The 20,766-nt window shown below is 46.3% G+C and overlaps 7 protein-coding genes across 7 annotated transcripts; 3 read left to right on the top strand and 4 right to left on the bottom strand.

Annotated features, from left to right (window-relative positions):
- Positions 1-2,750, bottom strand: LOC128721259 (uncharacterized). The gene is made up of 2 exons (XM_053814993.1): positions 2,219-2,750; positions 1-344 (listed from the first exon to the last, which is right to left on the bottom strand). Exons 1-2 carry the CDS (start codon positions 2,748-2,750, stop codon positions 1-3), a joined length of 876 nt encoding a protein of 291 aa, XP_053670968.1.
- Positions 2,751-6,790: 4,040 nt separating this feature from the next.
- LOC128720000 (glycerol kinase) lies at positions 6,791-9,029 on the bottom strand. Its single transcript, XM_053813645.1, has 4 exons — positions 8,946-9,029; positions 8,152-8,838; positions 7,255-8,077; positions 6,791-7,183 (listed from the first exon to the last, which is right to left on the bottom strand). The coding sequence occupies exons 1-4, from the start codon at positions 9,027-9,029 to the stop codon at positions 6,972-6,974; spliced, it is 1,806 nt and encodes a 601-aa protein (XP_053669620.1). The 3' UTR covers positions 6,791-6,971.
- A 1,191-nt stretch (positions 9,030-10,220) lies between these two features.
- LOC128721027 (uncharacterized protein C18orf19 homolog A) lies at positions 10,221-10,983 on the top strand (the record flags this gene model as incomplete). The annotated part of the gene is made up of 2 exons (XM_053814734.1): positions 10,221-10,518; positions 10,586-10,983. Coding segments are annotated over 2 exons (555 nt in total), but the record flags the coding sequence as incomplete, so codon positions are not given.
- An 86-nt stretch (positions 10,984-11,069) lies between these two features.
- On the bottom strand, positions 11,070-13,273 carry LOC128732176 (protein arginine N-methyltransferase 1). The gene is made up of 2 exons (XM_053825346.1): positions 12,923-13,273; positions 11,070-12,620 (listed from the first exon to the last, which is right to left on the bottom strand). The coding sequence occupies exons 1-2, from the start codon at positions 12,923-12,925 to the stop codon at positions 11,514-11,516; spliced, it is 1,110 nt and encodes a 369-aa protein (XP_053681321.1). The 5' UTR covers positions 12,926-13,273; the 3' UTR covers positions 11,070-11,513.
- Positions 13,274-13,996: 723 nt separating this feature from the next.
- LOC128720930 (UDP-N-acetylglucosamine transferase subunit ALG14 homolog) lies at positions 13,997-14,728 on the top strand. The gene has a single exon (XM_053814632.1). It carries the CDS (start codon positions 14,057-14,059, stop codon positions 14,726-14,728), a length of 672 nt encoding a protein of 223 aa, XP_053670607.1. The 5' UTR covers positions 13,997-14,056.
- Positions 14,729-14,908: 180 nt separating this feature from the next.
- LOC128732248 (mRNA cap guanine-N7 methyltransferase) lies at positions 14,909-16,198 on the bottom strand. Its single transcript, XM_053825418.1, has 2 exons — positions 15,109-16,198; positions 14,909-15,040 (listed from the first exon to the last, which is right to left on the bottom strand). The coding sequence occupies exons 1-2, from the start codon at positions 16,196-16,198 to the stop codon at positions 14,967-14,969; spliced, it is 1,164 nt and encodes a 387-aa protein (XP_053681393.1). The 3' UTR covers positions 14,909-14,966.
- Positions 16,199-17,851: 1,653 nt separating this feature from the next.
- Positions 17,852-20,602, top strand: LOC128732210 (nuclear pore complex protein Nup93-1-like). The gene is made up of 5 exons (XM_053825381.1): positions 17,852-18,012; positions 18,078-18,258; positions 18,315-18,611; positions 18,689-20,377; positions 20,463-20,602. The coding sequence occupies exons 1-5, from the start codon at positions 17,852-17,854 to the stop codon at positions 20,580-20,582; spliced, it is 2,448 nt and encodes an 815-aa protein (XP_053681356.1). The 3' UTR covers positions 20,583-20,602.
- The last annotated feature ends 164 nt before the right edge of the window (positions 20,603-20,766 follow it).

Here is a 20,766-nt window from a genome sequence, read left to right as displayed (position 1 = left end):
TTAGTACTTCTTGAGGCTGACGACGGCGGTGAACAACGCGAAGAAGAACCCGGCCAATCCGGCCGCCTTCACCAGCAGTATCAGCCCCCCGATGATGGCCGGCACAAGCGCCAGGAACTTGATCTTGTACGCCAGCAGCAACGGGATGAGAAACTTTTTGTACTTCTTCTTGATGTGGAACTTCTTCTTGCGGCCCTCCGGAGTCTTGGCCGTTTGCAGGGCGGTTCCCGCGAACTTCTCGTTCCTGTCGCCCTCCTCCTCGGCTTCATCCTTCCCACCAGCTTGCTCACCATCCACCTCATTGTCGTCGTCGTCATCATCATCGGAGATGGAGGCGGACACATCTGCAAATGATAGGAGAACATCGAAAAAACGGCACGTACGTGCCATCAATGGGTCGATCATTTTCGGTGGCTTTAGTTCTTTATTTTTCTTTTTATGGGCTTTCGGTAGCCCGTCGGTCCTAACCCTATCATCATCGGCATGGCATGCGTGCTCGCGTGTGTGTCAACCAACGCAACCCGTGCCGTGGTTCGACCGTTCCCGGCCATTCACGGAACCTGACCTCAATCGATGTGGCGGGCTTCCTTCCACAATTAAACCCACGGGTCATTAAGTTCCCACACGGTGCAACCTTCGGCTAGGTGCGGGCACCTTTCGCGCTACCCGCTAACGGTATGGTACAGCGTCTCGCGAGTGCCCGCGGAAAGCGGGACAAAACTTGCTGCCCACGGTGTGAGTGTGTGTGTGTGCGTAGAGTCACCGGCGAAAAAAACCACGAAAATGCGGGCCCTTTGCATCCCAAAATCCGCACATACTGAGGACGAACCTACTGGCACGGCGCACGAAAGAAGGCCAGCATGGTAATTAAGCTAGTTAAATTGTTTGCCTTGGTCAGGTCGCTACATGGACCGTGAGGGGGATTATTTAAATGGTTTTGGTTGGTTTTAGTATTTTTTTTTTCTCTTTTTTTCTCCCTTCCGACTTTCTTTCGGGTGTTAAACGGCGGAAGCGCAACCATCCAGATTGCGATATACCCGGCGAATGAAAAAGTACGCAATCTTTGGCCATCATTCACGCTATTTCCGTCGGTGCCCCGGAAGTTGAGCGGTTCGTTCTATGATGCCACTGTTTTAAAGCATACGTTGGAGCTTATCCGTTATTTAGCCAGCAAATGTTGGTGCTTTTTCACCCCAAACTTCCTGCAGGGTTACTAACGTACGGTGCACTTAGAACAGTGCCCCTAATATGATCAACTCTCCGCAGCAACCATCTCGGTCAACATCTGCCGTGATCGATGGGATGTTCCTGCGTGAGGCACGGAATTCCCCCCAAAATGGCGTGCCAAAATTGCGTTTTCAGCCGCTTTCAGCTCCAAATTGCTTCAAACCGACAATTTCCCGGTCGGAATGCTAGCAGAAGGCAAGTGAGCCAACGATTTTCCTTTCCACGTTCATGCTGCTTGCTTGTGGTTTCGGTTGATAGTCGAAACCCCTTCCACCATACCGTACCGATTATGTGCGTTACCCCTTTTTGAAAAAGAGAAGAAAAATGAATTTTGTTTTCATCTCGTATCTAACCTATTATTCTACTTGAAGAGTTTGTTTTATCGCGAAGGAAAAGCAAGAGTGTAGGAAAATGAGTAAAAGTAAATAGCTCAAATGGTCCAATTTTGTTTCATGATCGTTTTACCAACAGATATTAGACAAAGAATAATGCATATTAGCAATTTATTTTAGAATGTAGACTTAACTCAAAAAAGTCATAACTATCAAAAAAAACATTTAAACAAAATATAATGAATTAAGTCTGTGGACTGCTTATGACTTTAACAACCTTGATCCGGTGTGTTGTATCCATAGAATAACTACAAAATTGCCAACACAAACAGGACCTCAAAGAGAGAAATCTTCTCTTTAGTTTCTCTTTTTAGAACAGACGAAAAGTTATGTTAACGTATCCATACCACGTGGTCTTTTCGTATTTTGCCCTCTTTTCTTCCCAGCTTCAAACGCCTCAAAATCCCATCAAACAGCTATTTATCACCACAGGAGAAAAGTGCCCTCTTGAACTATTGCCTTCATTGTGATGATCATGATGATAAACTCGAGTCGATTGATCCAACACTCGAACAACCCCTCAACAAGTGATCCACCACGTGGAGAGTCCTCCTCTACCGGCCTATTGCTTATCATCCCAGATACCCCTTCACACTCACCATTGTCGACGAAGTACTTCCAGAAGAAGTCCTCAATCCCGCGAGATCGCTCCGCACTTCGGTACAGCTCCATCAGCCCGGTCGCCTCCGTCGGATCAACGCCACTACTCGCCGGTTCCGGTGCGGCCAGCTGCGGTTCCAAGCCGGCCGGAATTTCAACCTCGGCAAAGCGCGTCATCGACCGGTTGTTGATGCGACTCCGTCCAGGAGATGCTGCCGGTCCCACCGATGGTTTGGCCAGTGGTCTCCGCATTCCCCAACCTACGGCCAGCGGGGTACCGACGGTGGGGGACAAGCGCCACGCCGCGACAAAGGGCACGTGTTGCCCTACGCCTGTGGGTGCTAATTTTACGCTTTCGCTTGAACCACTCGGTTGCAGCAGGTGGTTGTGGTGGAGGGCGGTCACACCGTGGGTTAACCTGCGTCCTGTCGCACCCGACACCCGCTCACCCGTCGCCTCACAACCCCACAAACACCCACTCACCACCAGCAACACTCCAACCCACAGCAGATGTTGATGTTTCTCGTACATGGCATCGAGTGTTTTTCGCCAACATTCACACACACACGCGCGTCTCGCTGTCTTGAGATGTCCTTTTTTCTGTGTTCGAGGCGTCTTCCAACTCGTCCTTGTTCAATGAAGTTCTTAAATCAACGGCACACACACACTACTGCAACCCGACACTAAGCTCTCCCGAATCGAGAATGTCCACCAACGGGCGTAGGCGGCCTTGCACGCATTTCCACGAAAAGTGTCACCACCCAAAAAAGGCCCAAAACGGACGAGACCACGCTGAGAGAGCTCTCGAACCGGACCTTTCCACTGTTCGGTACCGTTTTTGCCAACCGTCGGCGTGCGACTGCCAGAACGCGATCGCAACCCACCTTTCGGGAGGTTGATCTGTTGCGAAGACTCTGGCGCTCGATCGCGCGCTTTTCATTTCCTGCTGCTGCTGCTGCTGCTGCTGCTGCTTTCCCCGGAGGCCGCCGAAAACGCCGAACCGGCACCGTGTATAACCTCAACCCAAGCCACGAGCCCGTGGCTTGGTTTCCATTAACCGGGGAAAAAAAGCCCACAAACCAAAGAAGAAGAAACAAAAACGGCATCCCGCTTAGGCGGGAGGCCACAACCACCGAAGAAGAACCGCAGAACCGAGTGAGAAGGAGACAGACGGCCGGCAAGACAGAGACACCACGAGCCGGATTGATTGCGCCGGATGATGGTGACGACGGTGGTTTTGCGCGGCGTCACGGGACGAAACAGCTGACGCCGTCCAAAGCGCCGGGATCAGGAGGCCAATTTCGTGCCATCGCATCGCCGCTCTCGCTCACACGCCCGGTGCAGGTGCACGAATTGCATCGCGGTTGATCGCCCGGTCTCGGTGACAGATGAGGCTCGGTGCGACCAGACGACGATCCGGGCATGGGACAAATTATGGTAACGACTTTTCTTCACGCACGACCGCTAATCCGGAGCACATCGTGTCGGTGTGTTTGCTCAAGCGGACCCCTCGCGGATCCTCCGTGTGAGAGTTTCACTTTTGTTGGCCATTTTGTCATACCGAAGGGGCCGGGAAAAGGGCCCCTCCCCCCGCGCCTCGGCGTGATAGCGCGCCAACGGGGCCCAGGCTGGGAAAACACTTTTGATTTGGCTCCACGGAGTCGGAACGAAATCGAAACATATCCGCACGCATTGCCGCGAGGAGCGGTGCCACGAGGCCACGCACAGAAGGGCTAGAAAGTAAAAGAAGAAGGCTTTTCTGGGGCCACACTTCTTTTTTTTATTATTTTCGTGGTGCAATCGGGGAGCAGCGAGAGAGAGAGAGAGAAAACAATGGTAAAATTAACAACATGATTAGTCCACCGGACCCGCGCGGGAGAAAGTTCCCATAACGGCCCCAAAACCCAAGGGTCCAAGTGGCCCAGCTGTGGTGCCGATCAGGGAACGCGAAAAGAGGGACAGAGGGACAGGAGGTGGGGGCTATACCCTCGCACATTGCGGTCTGATTAAAATCCCATTATTAGATATCGAGATTATCGCTCCCGTTAGCCGTTGGGGTGAGTTTTTCCCCTCGGAAAAACCACCGGCGGCTCACGGGTGGAAAAGTGAAAATTAGTCCCTAGTCAACACTCAATTAGGTAAAAGCTTGTGCGTTTTTTTTATCAACACGTTTTGGGACATCTCTGATTGGTGCATCCCCACCGAAGAGAAGCCGGAAATTCACCACCGTTGAGAACGCGAGTGCAGCATGGAGAGTGGAACCGATGCGCGATGCAAGGTGAACCGAAAGACGCCAACAATCCCCTCGGCCAGAAATGGCCTCCCCCAAATCCGGGACTGATGAGTGGAACGTGCCCATCGGAAGCAGCTGTACAGTTATCAGGTAATGGTCGGCCCGTAGCGGTCCAGTGTAATCACAACGTGGTGGTTACAACGGTTTCTATGCGATCGAGTCGATCTATCGGAGCCGATCGGGTAAGTGGCCGCCATAGGCTGATACTTTTGCACCGGCTAATATTGTGGTGCCGAATGTCTGGCAGCATGCTGCAGGAAACAGGAAGTAGCGGCAAGTTTGGGGTTTTTTTTCAGCACAATTTTACGTCTTCAGAATGCGTGAAAAACGCTTGATGCTTTTAAATTGCAGAGCTGGCTTTAGCGCTATGACGCAAGCCGTCGTACCTACGCAAGGAGCTAGCTTCGCGCAAGGAATATAAAAACGAAATGGTAATACTTTTTTTTCGTACATGGCCAAATTAGCGAATTTCTTTCTCCGTAAAATAAAAAAAATGCATTTCAAAGACCAACAAAAGTCAACTCCCGCGTCTACCTTACAGAATGATCCGGAATCATGCGACTTAACCCACGATCAAACGGTCAGACGAATGAGCATAAAGATGAGCAGAACAATTAGGAAAATGTAGCGTATAAATCCACGCCCAACCCCCCCTCGTTCATGACTCGGACGTAAAACCTATCTATTGCCTCAAACGTCCCCAGAGTGCTGTTAGCTTTTATCACACGCGCTTCCCCAGCGGACCTGTGTTCGATCGTCGTCATCCCGATGGCGCCGGAAAATAGGTCTCCACCATCGTCAAGCTGTCCCAGTTTCCTGTTTTCTCGATAACACTCCCGTTCCGAAACTAACCCAACCCACTGGCCACTGGAATCGATCGATTGCTGCTGCTGGCATTCTCAAGCTCCTCCGCCAGCACTACACATCGGCTGGACATGGCTTTGGTGGTCAAACTATTATTACAACCCCGGGCCAAGATAAAGGCCGGACGCAATGGATGGAAACCAGCGAATTAACATACTTTCGGTGGCCCGCGAAAACTCGAATGTTTTTCTCCCCCTCGTGTGCGTAATTAACGCACGCCATGGATGAACCACGTGGTAGGTGCGGATGGACGAGCACGGAGGGGTGTTTCAAATTTTCTCCCGTCTCATCCGCACGCGCTCCCAACACCCCCGTCGAAAATGCTGGCGTTTCGTTCTAAGGCACCACGGGCTACCGGTGCAAAGTTTCCCGCCGCCGAGAGCTAATTTTGGATAATTCACTCGTTGCCCTGTTTTAAAGTTTCAATTGCCAATAACCGCAAAAACGTAACCGGGAGGAACGGACAACGGGGTGGGGCCCATCCCCATCGAAAGTGGGCCACATTTTACGGTTTCCATTCCGGGCGTCCAGCCTGCGCCGCATAAAACGCATAAAAGGAAGCCTTTAAGAGGGTCGCGATAGGAAACAACGGACCAGATTTAACACACACAAAAACACACAAGTATGGCCGATCTGCCAAGGCACGTTAAGCAGGCTGGGACAGTTTCTTACCGGCAATCGATACGTTATTGATACGGAGTGTTTTTACGCGCCAAGAAATGGACGAAGATTACATCGTCATCGGAGTTGATGCTCCCGGCGATAATGATTCGTTGCCCGTTCAAACTCTTTTCACGAGCTCCAGTTTGAGGGATCATAGCTAGATCTGGCCCGGCGAACGTGTGGCCTGTATTTACCGATTTCAAGCCATTGGTCACAGCGCCGGTGCATTAGCTCGGTCGTTGAATGTTCGCGCCAATTGCAACCAGACGGATCCCAGGACTGAGCATTGTAACGTAACGTAGCCAGACAGGTGACGGAGTTCGGAAAACAAGATGTAACACTCGAGTAATGAGCCAGGTACTAATCCGAGCGCAATTGAACGGAATTCAATCAGGTCGGTTCAAACGATGGCCGCCTGGTGTAGCAAACTGGGCAGAAATAATAGCACCAACTGTTGGAGCCTCTAGTTTTGTAGTTGTGCGGTAGGCCAAATATTTAAAGGAAAAGTCGAAAAAATACATTCCAGTTCAGTGTGGCTATAGAATGATTACTTTTTTTAGCTTCTTAACTTATCAGGTCACCTCGACTGCTTTGCGGTCTTCACATAATGCTTTTTACTTCTAAATCGACATTTTTGAATACGGTTCTCAGTTGCTTGAAGAAAACGGCCAGTAGATTTGTGTCATACCGATGTGATATATCAAAAGTAAAGTAACTTCTCTGCATCTAGGCAACAACAAACGTAGTTATTGTACTTTTTCCATTATCTCTTTTGTCATACATTGCTGCAAGCGTTTGCAAGTTTATCGTTAATTTGTGCTCGGTAACAAACAACTATCGCATCCACCGGCGACCAGGAACAAAGCTATTGGCGCTTAATACTACCTGACTGGGGTAATTTCGGAAACGGACATGCCAGCATCGGGCAGGAACTATACGAAACCATTCTGTCGCATAAGCTGCGCTACGACAATTAACGCAAACGATGAAACTATGAACAACGACCCAGGGATCGAGCAGCGCACGTACGAGTCCGGATCGCGTCCATCGCCAATCAGCTTCACCGGGTCATTCTCGGAGACGGAATCAAAATTCAAACATCGATCGACGGCCATTTTCCAGCGGCGAAACTTCATATCCCTTTCTGCAATAAGAGAATCAATCGATTAGCATTGGCACACCACGCAGAAGAAACTGGTGACGAAATGGACGTACGACTAGAATTGAACGCTGTATTAAAGACGTCGACTGGGGGTACGCAATTTTGGCGGAACTGTTCGATGGACAAAATTTCGGTTGCCAACCCAGCAGCCAGCATCGCTCCAAGGCAGGCCGGTGTCGACGTTTGTGGCCGTTCCACGATCAGCCCGTTTAGATCGGACATCATCTGCACTAGAAACCGCTGCTCGCTGAGATCACCCCCAACCGTGAGCTTCGTAAGACGGGGCCACGTGGGGCAGTCCTTCGCTAGTGAGTCTAGAACTTCGCGTACCTGAAAGCAAACGGCTTCGTGCGCCGCGGCTAGGATCTGTTGCGGTGTCGTTTGCAAAGTGATTCCGAACATCATACCACGCGCCTTATACCGCCAATATGGTGTGTAATATCCGCTGAATGCTGGTACAAAAATTACACCGGCACGAGAACTACTGGAGACGATCGTTTTCGACTCCCCATAGGGCGGTACTGGCGAACTTATCGAGCAAAACGAGTTCATTAGCTGAGTATTCGAGTTTCCATCGGGCAACAAGCCGAAAGCGCTATTCTGCATTCGATCCGATGGGGGCTGCTCTAAGGCTAGCGTACGTTTCAGCCATCCAATGGACGAACCGGCGTGAGCAATTGCCCCCTCTAGCGCGTAACAAACATCTCCACGAACACCTAGTTGGTATGCTACCGTCGAAAGCAGCCCGTGATCCGAGTCGATTATTTCCTGGGCAGTGTTGAACAGCACAAACATTCCCTCGTCAATGGTACAATTCGCTTGCCCGGCGCTGAGACACATTTGCCCAAGCAATGCGGCCTGTTGGTCACCGAGGCACTGGAAATGATGAAGAGAAAATATTTATCAACACCGAAACGCCAACGGTTGATATCTTTCGAACGTCGTCGTACACTTGCTATCGGTATTCCACTCAACGGTCCATCGTTGATGTATCCGTACACCTCTGAGCAGCTTCGAATTTCCGGCAAGATGCTAGTCGGAATGCGAAAAAAACGACACAGCCGTTCATCCCACGTACAGCGTTCTAGGTTCATCAGCATTGTTCGAGATGCATTCGTCACGTCCGTCACGTGGATGCCCGCCTCAGGACCACCGGTCAGCATCCAAATAATCCAACTGTCCAGCGTCCCAAATGCTGCCCGGCCATCGTCCACAGCCTGTTGCACCCCGTCGACGTTTTCCATCATCCATCGTATCTTGACGGCGCTAAAGCAATTGCTGATGGTCAGCCCGCACACCGACTTCAAATAGTTCTTCTTGCCACGGACCCGCTGTAGAATCCTTCCGACGACGTTGGATGTGCGCGTGTCACACCAACCGATTGCATTGCATAACGGTGAGCCCGTTGTCCGGTCCCACAGCACCGTCGTTTCACGCTGATTGCAAACGCCGATTGCAACAATATCCAGAGGGTTGATGTCCAGAATGATTAGGTTTTTAACGGCTGTCTCCAGGCACACGCGAGCTGTTTGCCATATCGTTAATGGTTCAAACTCAACCCATCCCGATTGAGGTGAGTGGCACTCTAGATGGGATTCGTGGCAAGTGAGCACCTCCGCATTTCTCGTGGCATAAATCTGACGGAATCAAGCAAAAACCAATATAAATCGATAATACTGCACCTATCCTTGAGACACGTTAAAGATTGCAACGCAAGGAGTTCACAGGGTGCAAGGATACTTACCAAACACTTGCAACTGGTGTGGCCAACGTACAATACACCGATCAAGGACCCGAATTTACTCCTATATCCCCCGCTTCCGCTCATCGTTAAATCGGAATGGTCGGGGTAGTAAAATATTTTACATTACAGCATATTTTAAAAGCGCGTCACGAGAAACATACTACGAACTCTGTACAGCTGATTTATCTTCTTAATCCTGCTGTCTATCTCAACCCTACAAACACAACAAATACAGAATGGCCAGCTATGGTTTATATCCTTGGGTTCATTGCGTCTCATGCAATTTAATGCCAATTGAAATTTTATGATAGTTGCGTTTTCGTCCGCATTATAAAACTTATATCAAAAACTATAAAACACATCATCTTTCATGACCATCATAAAATGCCACCAATAAATATTTTAATGCGTACGAATGTATCGAAATGTGCTTGACTATATCGAGGGTTAAAAAACTTTCACTCTGCAGTATGTCAAACGATCAGAACAGTCATAACAAACCTGTAAGTGCAGCGATTTGCGAACGTATCGAAACATGAAATAATAAGAGTTCAGGGACATATGGCCCTTAGTTGCCGGTCCATAATTAACCAAAGTAGTCTGCACCGTGTCAAACCCACGCAATAAACAACATTGGAAGCTCGGGAAATATACAGTGCTCGAGTCCCAAAATCGTTCCGTGGCATAATCAATAGAAAGCGAGGAAGAAAAAGAAGGCATGACTGCGAGGATCGCTACATGCTGAAATGTAAATATACTCATTTTTCTCTTTTACCAAGTTGTGCTATTTTCATCATTTTGGTTCTGTTTCAGCTTCCCCCTCCAAGTGCATGACGCTCATACTGCGTAAATTCATGTAAAGTTTGGACGGACAGAATAGTGTATAGTTAGTCGTTTTGCTTCTAGTACGCTCGAAACTACATCAACAGTAACAACGAAAATATAAACAAAAATCCCGAAATGTCTACGATAGCTCTAAAAATGTTCCGAATGACGGCCTTAGGTGCATCTAATGCATCGAAAGTGTCCGTTGTAAAGCTAGGTAATGTTGTTGCTCAATCTACATACTCAGGTGCTTTCAGCAGATGTGCCAGCAGCTCGTACCCACGTGGGTGTTATTATTCGAACAGTCGATACACACAAGTATTCCGCACAAACCCCATTCAGGGCGCAGGATGTTCATTACACACAACGCTAGCACGTCCATTTTGTAACGGAAGGATCTCGTGGCAACAAAAAAATCTTTCAAATGAACAACAGGAAAATGTTGCATCATCATCGTCTACTGAGCCGCCAGCTGTACCGGAGAAGCTTGGTCTTTTTGCGCGTTTCAAGAAGATGTACAAGGAATACTGGTACGTCCTCGTACCCGTACATTGCCTCACGTCAGTTGCGTGGTTCGGTGGCTTTTACTACGCATCGACTAGCGGCGTTGATGTGATCGCAATCCTCGAATCGCTTGGTGTGTCCGAAACACTGATTAATCCAGTACGAGATTCCAGTCTGGGTCACATCGCTATCGCGTACTTGCTTTATAAAATTGCCACTCCGGCGCGTTACACGGTAACCTTAGGTATGTTGTATGTGCGCATCAATAGCAAAAAAAAACATTAAATGAAATTTATTTCTTTCTTGTGCAGGCGGTACAACCATTTCTATCAAATATCTAGAACAGTGGGGTTATATTAAACCGATCCCATCCAAGGCGCGGCTGGTTCAAATGTACAAGGATAAGAAGGAAAACATTCAAGAGAAAATAGCCGAGAAAAAGCAAGATTTCAAGGATCGAAAGCAGCAGTTGACGGATAAAAAAAACACCCTGATGAATGATTTGAAGGCGGACAAAACCAGCAAACCAGCTTCGACTGCGACCAGCAGCGTGACAGAAAACAAATAGCACAGAGGTCATAGAAAAGAAAACCTGGTCGATGGTTGGTGATGGTTGCCTTGCTTCTGTTCTTATCATCAGAGATGATGCTTGGGAGTTGGAATGTTTATCGGGTTCGTTATGTCCCATAGGCCGGCATAGTTATTAGAAAATAAGTGCTAATATAATTTGTTAATGTTTCTGCTGTGTTGATTTTCGTACAATCAAGAAAAGAAAATTCGATGCTTCCAGTCGTCAGATAGTTCGTTCGTATATTCATACTACTAACCGTTGTTCATGCCTAGTTATTTTTTCACATTTGCTACATGCTGCAGATACATGTGTACTTATGAGTCAACCTATGGTTTTTTTGGATAACATAAAACGACCCATGAATGTCCAGTAGACGCATAATACATCCGGATCGATATTTGTTAACGAATATTAAAATAATCATATTTCACACGGTAAAACATTTCTCGGGTGGAATGAATCACCAATTCGTTGAACAATGCATGCAATGGTTTGTTATAATGCTAGATACTATTATCGCGTAACCAATTGGATCTGTCGTAATCTGTGGATCTCTGGTGATCGCTTTGGACACTCGCGAACGACGATATTTAAGAGATGTTGTTGGGCCTTAAAAGGTGGTGGTGGGGTTATATGATGACTGTTTGGAGGCACATGCTCCCGCTCCTTTAGCGCATTCGGTACTGATTTTTTTCGTCCACCTGAGACAACTCGCCCTTGAAGTGCAAATCGATGGTGAAATCGAGATCCCTGTTGTTACGCACGTTCGGCTTCATCTTGAACGTGCCGTAAATTTCCTCGCCCTTCTTAACCGTCAGATAGTCATCGAAGTAGAACACCGTCTGCTTCCAGTGTGTGTACGCCGCATCCGGAGCCGTGCTGAATGCGAGCCGTTTGTGGCACTTCGTAAATTCAACGTTGAAGTACGTCACCAACGCTTGCACGAAATCGTTACGCTTCACCATGAGATGGAACGAAGATTCGAACTCCAAGTCCTCCTTCTTCACCGTGTACAAGTCGATCTCCTTGATCATATACGCAGTTGTGACGACCTGTTTTGGATCAACAACATCCACCAGCGGCTCGCTGATCGCTACCTTACGGATCGAGCTCATGTTGAACCCGTATACGTCATCCCACCAATTAATCTTCTCGTCCTTATACTGTCGATCTTCGATCGCTGTCACGAACAAAGTACACCGATCCGGGAACATCATCCCCGTGTCCTTCTTGAGCCACTTGTCTCTGGCGTGAATGACGGTATCCAGCATAGACTCGTAGAACAGACAATAGCCCATCCATTCCGAGATTATGATGTCGACGTGATCGTACCCTTCAGGCAGCGTCACTTCCTCCACCTTGCCTTTCACCAGCGTGATGGTGTCCTGAAGATTGTTGTCCTCGATGATCTTTTGTGCATGGTCGATAATGTTCGAGCACTCGATCGCAATCACCTTCGCTGCGCCGGCTTTCGCAGCGAACATCGACAGAATGCCTGTTCCGCAGCCAATGTCCAGCACCACTTTACCCTTGAACAGATGCTTATTGTGGTACATCGCGTTCCGGTAGGTCAGCGTTCGCACCTCGTCCTTCAGCATTTCCTCGTGGATGCCAAAATGTGCATATGAATCGAAGTAGTAGTCTCTCGAAGTCATATCCTCTGCATTAGTGGCAAGATCGTTCCCATTGCCATTCACTGTATTCGGGCTCAGTGCTCCAGATGCCGGGCCTGTCGGGTCGACAGATTCCATCGGTACGTCGGTGCTTGAATTTGCCTGTTTAGAAGTTGCAAAAATTACACGCGAGAGAGAACGAAAAAAGAATACTTTTAACAAGGAGCAGCATAACCTCAACTATGTCATTCTCGACCTTCTCCGTTACTCTCCTGTCGCTTCTAATAACGATTTGTCTCTTTCTCAATCTAAACACATTGTGCCGAAACGCTTGCTAGCTCTGCCACAGCCGTCCCCTTCCCCCACCCCTTCCACCCATCCGGCAACACAATCCCATTATCGCAAGCCTAACTAACCGATCCAGACGGTTCATGTTTGAACAAACAAGTTCCGATGCCACTTACCATTGCTTTGCTTCGAAATGACCAGCTAAACTTATTATACCGGATGGAAATGTTACGAGACACGATGCAGGAGCTACAGTGCCGTTTGCCGGAATACTCCGTTCACAAAGCCTTTATTCGCAACACGGAAAATGGTGGCTCGGTCTCAGTACCCGGAATCACAGGCTCGCCGTTGTTTCGGTTATTGGCACGCGTACCTTTGCCCTATCGAATTACCGGTCGATCCTCGATGGTTATGCTACAAACACAGATTATTTCCCTTCAAGAAAAGCCTATAATCCTAATTTCTAATCTTCACTCGCGGATGCGCCTGTACACATGCTGGTGGTTTTAGCGGTCTTTCGTCTAACCGTCCCGTTCACCCTAGTGCAACCAGAGCGAATGGCGACGTCTCTCTCATATCCGCGCAACACGCTTCACAAGCTGTCAAACGAACGGTTGGCGTTCGCCATGTGACAGGCACCCATGAGCTAGCGCGTCCGTGCAATCCAGTGCACTCACCACGCTCGATTTAATCACTTTTTAATCAAACCGATATTAGCCGCGGGAAAACTTGATCGTTGCATTTTTTTTTGCTCCGTTGGGTCGGAAACGAAGAATGCGATTGATTTAACACGGGTCTTTTTTTCTTTTCAAAACGTACTGGCAACGCTGTGCCCTTTTTGACAGATTCCAATAATAATCTTTCAAATCGATGCCCCATCTTCATGTTTGCTATCATCATACTTGCTTTCACGTCTCATAAGCATACACCACACCACAGTGTCAATTGTCGTTTCCCCCGCCACTGTGAATCGACGGAATTAGTTTGAAAAAAGAAAGCATCGGCACTTCAGGAATTTCATTCATCAGGCGAAACCTCGCCTTCGTCCCCGTGCCACATACCGACGTTTGGCGCCACTTGTAGAGTCAAACGATTTCCTTAACATTTCTTGCAGATACGACGCCCGATCGCAAACGATCGAACGTTCAGTTAACACGTCGAAAGTATTGGGCAGAAAATCGATCAACGCATAAGTCATGTAAACATAAGTGATGAGGTGGACAAATTAGTGCTTAAAGGTTGGAGGAAAAGAAAGTGCACGATCGCCACATAACTATACTACATCGTCAACAACATCATAGCATATCGTCATGGACTTCTTAACAACGTGTCTACTATTTGTCTGCGGTTTGCTGGGAGTCCGGCTAGTACAGCTTCTAATTTCGGTGAAGCGTGGCCAAGGCGCCTCCGCCGTTATTCCCCGCACGAAGCCTGCACGCACTATGATCGTTATGGGATCAGGCGGTCACACAGCTGAAATGCTACGCATTGTCGAGCGCCTAGACAGTGAGCGCTACTCGCCGCGACAATACGTGATCGCAAATACGGACAAAACGAGCGTAGTGAAAGTTATCGAGAGTGAGATCCGGCGGCAGCCTGATCCAGCCAAACAAACGTATGAAATAATTACAATAACACGCAGCCGAGATGTGCATCAGAGCTACATCAGCTCCATTGTGACGACTACACTAGCCCTGTTCAACTGCATCCCGATCGTCCTGAAGGCTCAACCGGAACTTATTCTCACCAACGGGCCTGGGACCTGTGTGCCGATCTGTTTGGTTGCATTCCTGGCTCGTCTACTCTTCATCAATACCAAATGCAGAATAGTGTTCATCGAAAGCTTCTGTCGCGTGCGTAGCCTTTCATTAAGTGGCCGTATATTACTCTACATTGTGGATATGTTTGTTGTTCAGTGGCCAGAGCTGCTAGAACAAACGGCCTCCACACGGGAAGACGTTCGGTGCTTTGGACGGTTATAATTTTCCAAGCAAATACACATACTCACTAACATCTACACTTAAGTTTTATTTAACTAATGAATGAAGGGTACCAACGAACACAATATAATAATTAAATGCACAGTTGTGTATGAAATTTATCAGTAGGAAAGAAATCCATCGTTGAATGAGCGAAACAGTTGTATTTATACTATTACATTTTCACGTTAGTTTTATTTATCAATCCATATTTGATTTAATGCTGATTCAACACTGATCATCACGAATAGACTGGCCTGCCATTCGTGTCATAGCTGGTCTTCATTTTTTGAAATGCAAAAAATAAATACAGCGCTGCAAACAAAAGGGAGAGAATGAGAGTTAACTGGCAAGAATCTTTCTGCGTTGCTTCAAATATTTACTAGATGCCTCCCATTCCTTTTTCGAAAGTGTTCCCACTCGGAAATACTGTTGGCTAGACATTTGCCTTCCATACTCCTCAGCATGACTGTATTGATCCGGGGCTTTTCGCTGTTTATCGTCGTCGGACCGATTGAAGGGGGGCGGGTAGCATTCTAAGGCTTGCATTTTCTCCAACAATTCCTGCTTTTGACTGCCTAGCTCATCGAACAGTTCCTCGAACCGCTTCTTCTCCACTAACCGTAAACCATGCTTCAAAGCCAGCTTCACAAGCGTTGGAAAATGCACCAGGAACTCCGGACAGTCAACGACCTCGTCTAGCTGAAAGTTATATTTTGCTCCAAACAACGGCGGATTGTCTGTGTCACAAAGAAATTTGATATTATATATATCGTTTCCAAATGAATCCGCCATTGCCGAACGCTGCCGTTTCATAATTTCGTTTGCATCCGGAATCGTTCCGATGAAGTAGAAGCCTTCTTCCAGGCATTCGGCAGCGTTTTTCAACATACAATCTGCCTGCTTGAATGACTCGAACGAGTAGTGGAAGGCGAACTGGCAGCTCACTAGGTGCAGCTTGATCGACGGATCACTATATTTCGTGCGCAGTTGCTGCAAAGTAGCATCTGCAGCAAAAAATTCCACCTTTGGCCGTCGCTGGGAGTCTCTATCCCTTTGGTACATCTGGCTGAATCTTGCTTCGCACTGTTCTAAACTTACTTGAGCGATATCCGTGCATATTAAATGTGTTACATGGGCACTGGCCCATTTATTCAAATCACCGCCTTTCCCACAACACATATCTAGCACTCTGAAAGGTGATCCCAGTGGAATCCGTTGTTTTAGTAAAGTGGTGTATTTCTCTATTACCACGCTTTTAATCCAGTTGTTGAAGTTACGCATAAAATAAATATTTGATTTTTTGCGAACTTGCACTCCTCGATCTTCTATTTTGTTGTAATGGGAAGCGACGATCGAACTGTGTTTTTCTTCAGCTTTGCCATTCTCGTTTAGTTGCTTTTTCGGGGAACGTTCCCCAACGGAATTACTCCTACTTCGAATGCTCGAGCGACTTTCTTCAGAATCCGACATTATATATTGTTGAAGCGCTTAAGGAAAACAATCAAAGCAAGCTAAATAAACATCTACACTTTTCCGATCGGCAAGTTATGAAAAAGAAATTTGTTGTGATATGCATTTGACAATTATGACGAACCGTCGTGTCTGATGAGAATTTCATAGTGAGAGGATTTGAAAACGCTCACTAGATTTAGTGGTGAGTTTCATTCTCAACATTTAAAATTACTCGACAATACGGTTAAATTAACAGAATTTAAATTAATGTGTCTTAAATAATTAACATTATTCAAAACTAGTCAAGAGTAGTGTATTTGTTATTTATTTAAACATTGTTTATTTTTGATCTGTTGTCGATTCTCCAGTATTTTCCAGAGTTTCCAGTATCCAGAATTTTCTACATTGTCTGCCGGGTGACGATGTGATCATATGCTCTACAATATTTCCCTACAGGCATTTTATTTGAAAATTTATGTTTGTAAATCATACGAGAAGGGTTATTGGCGTTATAATTAAAATAAAAAGTAATCTCGGTGTATTTTATACACACTGAGCTAGCCTATTTAAGATAATTAGTATAATCTTGCATATCACTCTAAATAATCTGCACACTTTCATCTAAATTCCGACAAAGTGTTGGCTTTTGTGTTATGGGGAGATTAGTAATTAAACTATTGAATATTCTTAAAAATCAACGAAAAAAAAGTATTTGTGAATACATAGCTCGGAATCCTAGACTCGTTCGCTGTACGTGTACAATACTGGTGTATGTGGGAAATCTTTACAATCCTTTCATCTAGCTTGGTACTAATGTATGTTTTGATTCTATATATTTAGATCATAATTTGATAAAATATTCTTTGTTTCAGAGGCACCTATTTTATCAATGTTAGGCTAATAGCGCCGGGAGTGTTTCAATTATATTGTAGGATAAGTTACATGTTTCGATTTTGCTAACACTGTAATCTTTGGACTATAGTTTGATAGCCTAGAGATATTTCACCAGTACACTAATAAATTTTTAATTTAAAATATCATCAATTTATTTAAATGCATGATTTTTAATTTCATGATTGCCAATGAGGCTTTCATAAATTTTACCGGTTTTAAATTCGACGGGTACGTCCTTTGACTGTCATGTCATTACGGTTGACGTTAATTTCAACGCGTGAAACTGTGCGGTGCGCCCAATTGTTTTGGTCCGAATTATCGTGGGCAAACAGTTTGTAATTTTGTAATTGAGCTTCTCTCAATTAATTTTCTGTGAAAATAAAAACTGTAAGCTTCTATTGCGTAGATCGTAGAATATTCCACGTATATTTTCATCAACGTAAATCGGTTAGAAAAGAGCTCTCCGTGGTGTAACAGAAGAGGAAGGGAAGAAGAAGAACACCCAATCGTTTATGCTTGGAAATGCCGCCTATTTGTTTAATCTAAACGTGTGAACCTATTGATGAAACGTGTATATTTTGTGAATAAGCACCGGTAACTTAAAAAGCGATATGTTGAATATTAAGAAACAAAAAAATGACCGTTATCGTTGTTCTTTTATCATTTCCCGGTAGTGTTTATTTCCGCAACGAATTAGAGGTTATGGTTGAGCGGTAAACGAAGCAAAGAACAATTGTGTTGGAGTAATATAAAGCTGTTCAAACTAATAGAACTACGATGGATTTCAACGCACTTCTTCAACAAGCTCAAAAGCTTACTCATGAAACGCAAGTTTCGGATGATTTACCGCGGGTTGAGCGAACTCTACCGCAAGTACTGCAAGCGACACAAGAATTGCACTCGCGCGTAACTCAAACGGGTGCGCAGGATATGCAAGCGTAAGTGGCGTTTTCCGTCTCAACAAGGCTAGAAATTGATTTCAATGTTTTATATATCTCCACAGACATATTCTGCTAGGATCGAATGGAATCGATTTGCCAAAAATATCCCAAAAGCTAGAAACGCTCAGCTCCCGTAAAACGTTTGAACCATTGGATCCAATTGCCACGACAGATGTACAAAATTTCCTTCGAAACGAAAAGGAAAACGCTATATTAGCCGTTATAGAGGAAGTGCATAAAAATGTAGGTATGTTACCGTTGGGATTGGATGTATCGTTCATTCTTGCGTTCTTTGCTAGTCTTATCTCTCGGCTGAATCGCAAAAATGGGATCATATGATGAACGATTGGAAACAAGAAAAGGTGAAGCTGATGAATGCACTGATTGGACCGTCACAAAATTGGATAGACATTCGGAAGGGTCCAGAACAGACCATTTTAAACGAAACTACTTTCGGTGGTAGGTCCTCGCTGAACAGCCAGGAAATGGCCTATGCTCGAGAAGTTCATGAATATAATAAGCTGGTATGTGAAGGATCGATGCGACCGTCGTTGATACAACGCTTTGCGCAAGTTGCGGTGAGCTTCAATGATTCGGTAGGTGTAGAAGTGTTTTAAAACTGGTCAACAACCCATTATTTATCTTATTTGTTCTAATACACCATTATTTTTAGCGCGTCAACGATGTATGGGAAGTTATGAAATACATGACTAACGTGACACCGATTCCTCGAAGCCAAGATCCAATGAAGGTGCGCTGTTCGCAGCATCTTTTTATCAATCAAGCGAAGCGTTACTTGGAAAACCGGTATAAGTTGTTCATGCAAACCGTCATTGCGGACCATTTACGTGAAGCGCGACGTGGTGGTGTTCCCAGCGTGCTGAATTTGGTGGGCTCTTTTGTCGGTCTTAAACTAACCACGCAAGGGTTGAATTCTTCCTTTATGGGCCTGCAAGATGGGCAGATTGATGGAAAACCCCTTTGGCCCATGGTATATTACTGCTTACGCTGTGGCGATTTAACATCGGCTCTGAAATGCATGGAAATGGCAGGGCAAGGTCACGAGGATTTGATTGCTGTGTTGGAAGAAAAGTGTCACAACCCTGAGCAGAAGATCAATCCCAGGTTGGAGCTGCAAATACGTATGCAGTATAAGCGGCAAATACGCAATGCAACGGACCCGTACAAGCGGGCGGTGTATTGCATTGTAGGCTGTTGTGACATTCAGGAACCGCACGCCGATATCGCCAAGACAACGGACGACTTCCTGTGGATCCAGCTTTCGTTAATACGCACTGAGGGTGACGATAGCTCTGAACACTTGACATGCTCCGGATTACAAAGCATGATCTTGGAGCAGTACGGCGAAAAACACTACAACGCCGCTGAGCAGCCACATTTATACTTTCAACTACTCGCTTTGACCGGGCAATACGAAGCTGGTATTGAATTTTTATCTCGCTTTGATAAGTACCGTGTCCATGCTGTCCACATCGGGTTGGCGCTTAACGAGTTGCATATGATTGGTGGTCCTCGTAACCTACAGGAACCTCTCTTATCGGTTGATTTCGAGGATCCGCAGCCGATGCGTCGTCTAAATTTGGCTCGTCTGATAATGCTGTATGCGAAAAAGTTTGAAATAACGGATCCTCCGGAAGCGCTGCACTATTTCTACTTCTTGCGTAACTTGAAGGACAGTGAGGGACGGAATTTGTTCCTCGTTAGCGTCGCGGATCTTGCCATCGAATGCAGGGATTTCGATCTTCTTTTTGGGCGAATGCAACGCGATGGAATGCGTTCACGCGGTTTGGTAGATCAGTTCGAGAGTGTTCACATCGATGCTCGGACAGTATGCGAAATGGTTGCAGAGAAGTTCGTAAAGAAGGGCATGTTCGAGGACGCAATCAGGATGTTCGATCTGGCTTCGCAGCAGGAACAAGCACTTCGTTACACTTCCATATTGCTCTCGCAAGTCGTGCACCATGCAAACAAAGAGGGCTCACTACGCGAGCGTGTACAACGGATGGCGAATGATTTCACGGTACGTTACACGGGCGCGGAAAAGAATTGTGACCCTCAGACATGGGCAACATTCAGTTTACTAAAGGAGCTGGCTGCGTTCTTCGATTGTTACCACGGGAAAAATCACCAATCCGCAATGGATATTCTCGAGCGCATCAAACTGGTCCCGTTGCGAATGTCCGATCTGGATGCGGCAGTGAATAATTTTAAGCGCCTTTCGGGCGAGGTTTGCAAAGTCATCCCCGACCTGCTGTTGGCCACTATGGATATTGCTTTCACGAAGTATAAAGCCATGAAAGGAAAAGACGTTGCCAAGTTCGATGATCTCGGCAAGAAGAACGTAAGTGATTTCAACGTTAATGTATATGTATATTACAAGCATGAAGACTGATAATTATTTTCGTTCGCTTTCACCTTTTACACAGCAACTAGGCTATCTACGCGAGCAAGCAAAGGCCCTCACAAATATGGCCGCCATGGTGCCGTACCGTATGCCCGGTGATACGAATAGCAGACTTATTCAAACAGAAATTCTTATGCATTGAAAGTGAACTACATGCTGCCTAAAGTCGTAATGGTCGTAAATTTATAAAATTACAATAAATATGTAAACGTATCCAAACGGAGCGTGAAAACTAACTCATTCATTGTTGGTATGTGATTCTTTGGGTTTGGATAGAGGCCACGTTCAAATAGTGATCCGCAGTGTTCGCCGATTATCACCAAAGC

Source organism: Anopheles nili, chromosome 2, assembly GCF_943737925.1.
Source record: "Anopheles nili chromosome 2, idAnoNiliSN_F5_01, whole genome shotgun sequence".
Classification (NCBI taxonomy): domain Eukaryota; kingdom Metazoa; phylum Arthropoda; class Insecta; order Diptera; family Culicidae; genus Anopheles; species Anopheles nili.
Note: the sequence above shows the minus strand (reverse complement) of the source record. Positions and strands in the feature narration are given on the sequence as shown.

Coding starts and splice junctions, on each gene's coding strand:
- LOC128721259 (XM_053814993.1), bottom strand. CDS start 2,750: ATGTACGAGAAACATCAACATCTGCTGTGGGTTGGAGTGTTGCTGGTG. Junction 345..2,218: donor GAAGTACTTCGTCGACAATG/GTGAGTGTGAAG, acceptor TATCATTTGCAG/ATGTGTCCGCCTCCATCTCC.
- LOC128720000 (XM_053813645.1), bottom strand. CDS start 9,029: ATGAGCGGAAGCGGGGGATATAGGAGTAAATTCGGGTCCTTGATCGGT. Junction 8,078..8,151: donor GTGGAATACCGATAGCAAGT/GTACGACGACGT, acceptor CATCATTTCCAG/TGCCTCGGTGACCAACAGGC. Junction 7,184..7,254: donor TACAGCGTTCAATTCTAGTC/GTACGTCCATTT, acceptor CTCTTATTGCAG/AAAGGGATATGAAGTTTCGC.
- LOC128720930 (XM_053814632.1), top strand. CDS start 14,057: ATGGACTTCTTAACAACGTGTCTACTATTTGTCTGCGGTTTGCTGGGA.
- LOC128732248 (XM_053825418.1), bottom strand. CDS start 16,198: ATGTCGGATTCTGAAGAAAGTCGCTCGAGCATTCGAAGTAGGAGTAAT. Junction 15,041..15,108: donor AAAGGAATGGGAGGCATCTA/GTAAATATTTGA, acceptor TTTTGTTTGCAG/CGCTGTATTTATTTTTTGCA.
- LOC128732210 (XM_053825381.1), top strand. CDS start 17,852: ATGGATTTCAACGCACTTCTTCAACAAGCTCAAAAGCTTACTCATGAA. Junction 18,013..18,077: donor GGTGCGCAGGATATGCAAGC/GTAAGTGGCGTT, acceptor ATATCTCCACAG/ACATATTCTGCTAGGATCGA. Junction 18,259..18,314: donor TAGAGGAAGTGCATAAAAAT/GTAGGTATGTTA, acceptor GTTCTTTGCTAG/TCTTATCTCTCGGCTGAATC.